The sequence below is a fragment of the Penaeus monodon genome, chromosome 25, assembly GCF_015228065.2.
Source record: "Penaeus monodon isolate SGIC_2016 chromosome 25, NSTDA_Pmon_1, whole genome shotgun sequence".
Taxonomy (NCBI): Eukaryota; Metazoa; Arthropoda; class Malacostraca; order Decapoda; family Penaeidae; genus Penaeus; species Penaeus monodon.
The window spans coordinates 21,109,715-21,110,400 of NC_051410.1; the positions used below are offsets into that span (position 1 = coordinate 21,109,715).

The following is a 686-nucleotide window of genomic DNA, read 5'->3' on the forward strand; positions in this document are numbered from 1 at the left end:
TCCCCCATTCCACTGGTTTTCACATTAATCCTGTCTTTCCGTTTAGTTAGCTGATTTCCCATTTTAAATTATCAAAATAGTAGTTATGAAAAAAGTTTTTGTATGGATGTAATGAGATAAAAAAAAAACAATGAGAAAATCCCTGAAAATCATCAACAGTGACAAAAACAATAAAAATTTCCTTTAGAGATATTTAACATTATTTTCCCTTTTTTGCCCTTTCCCTTTCCCACCCGAGGCCCTAGCGAAAGTTTTGAAAGCTCGAGATTCAGATTAGAAAGCGTTTCGCAAAGTGCAAAAATTAAGTCTTTTGGGTTTTTTTGAAAGATTTTTTCCTCACATAAGAAAAGTTTGTTGTTAAATATAGATGTGTAATTAAAAAATACTTGTAAAGCGCAGAATATTAATGTTTTTTGAACTGATTAGTTTCTTAGGAAAGTATAAAACACATAAATTTAAATTTTATTTTTTCGACAGATCAAGAAGCAATTTCAGAGTTGCGAAGGAAGTAATTTATTTAAAAAGGGAAGAATTTAAAATCGGACCGAATTTTTTACATTCAGGGAACGCATTTTTTCGGTTTAAACAGTCCATACAACTCCCCCCCCCCCCCACAAAGCAAAGATCCAAGCTTTATCACACCCCACCCACAGACACGTACGCGCACCCACGCGCGCGCGCGCCCC

At 34.8% G+C, this 686-nt stretch overlaps 1 protein-coding gene across 1 annotated transcript in view; it reads left to right on the forward strand.

Annotated features, from left to right (window-relative positions):
* The window catches only part of LOC119589348 (organic cation transporter protein-like), a gene marked incomplete in the record, with an annotated part of 79,660 nt that overhangs the window by 66,085 nt on the left and 12,889 nt on the right, over positions 1–686 (forward strand). The window contains 1 exon segment of the mRNA XM_037937968.1: positions 478–508. Within this exon segment, the coding sequence (XP_037793896.1) occupies positions 478–508 (31 nt within the window).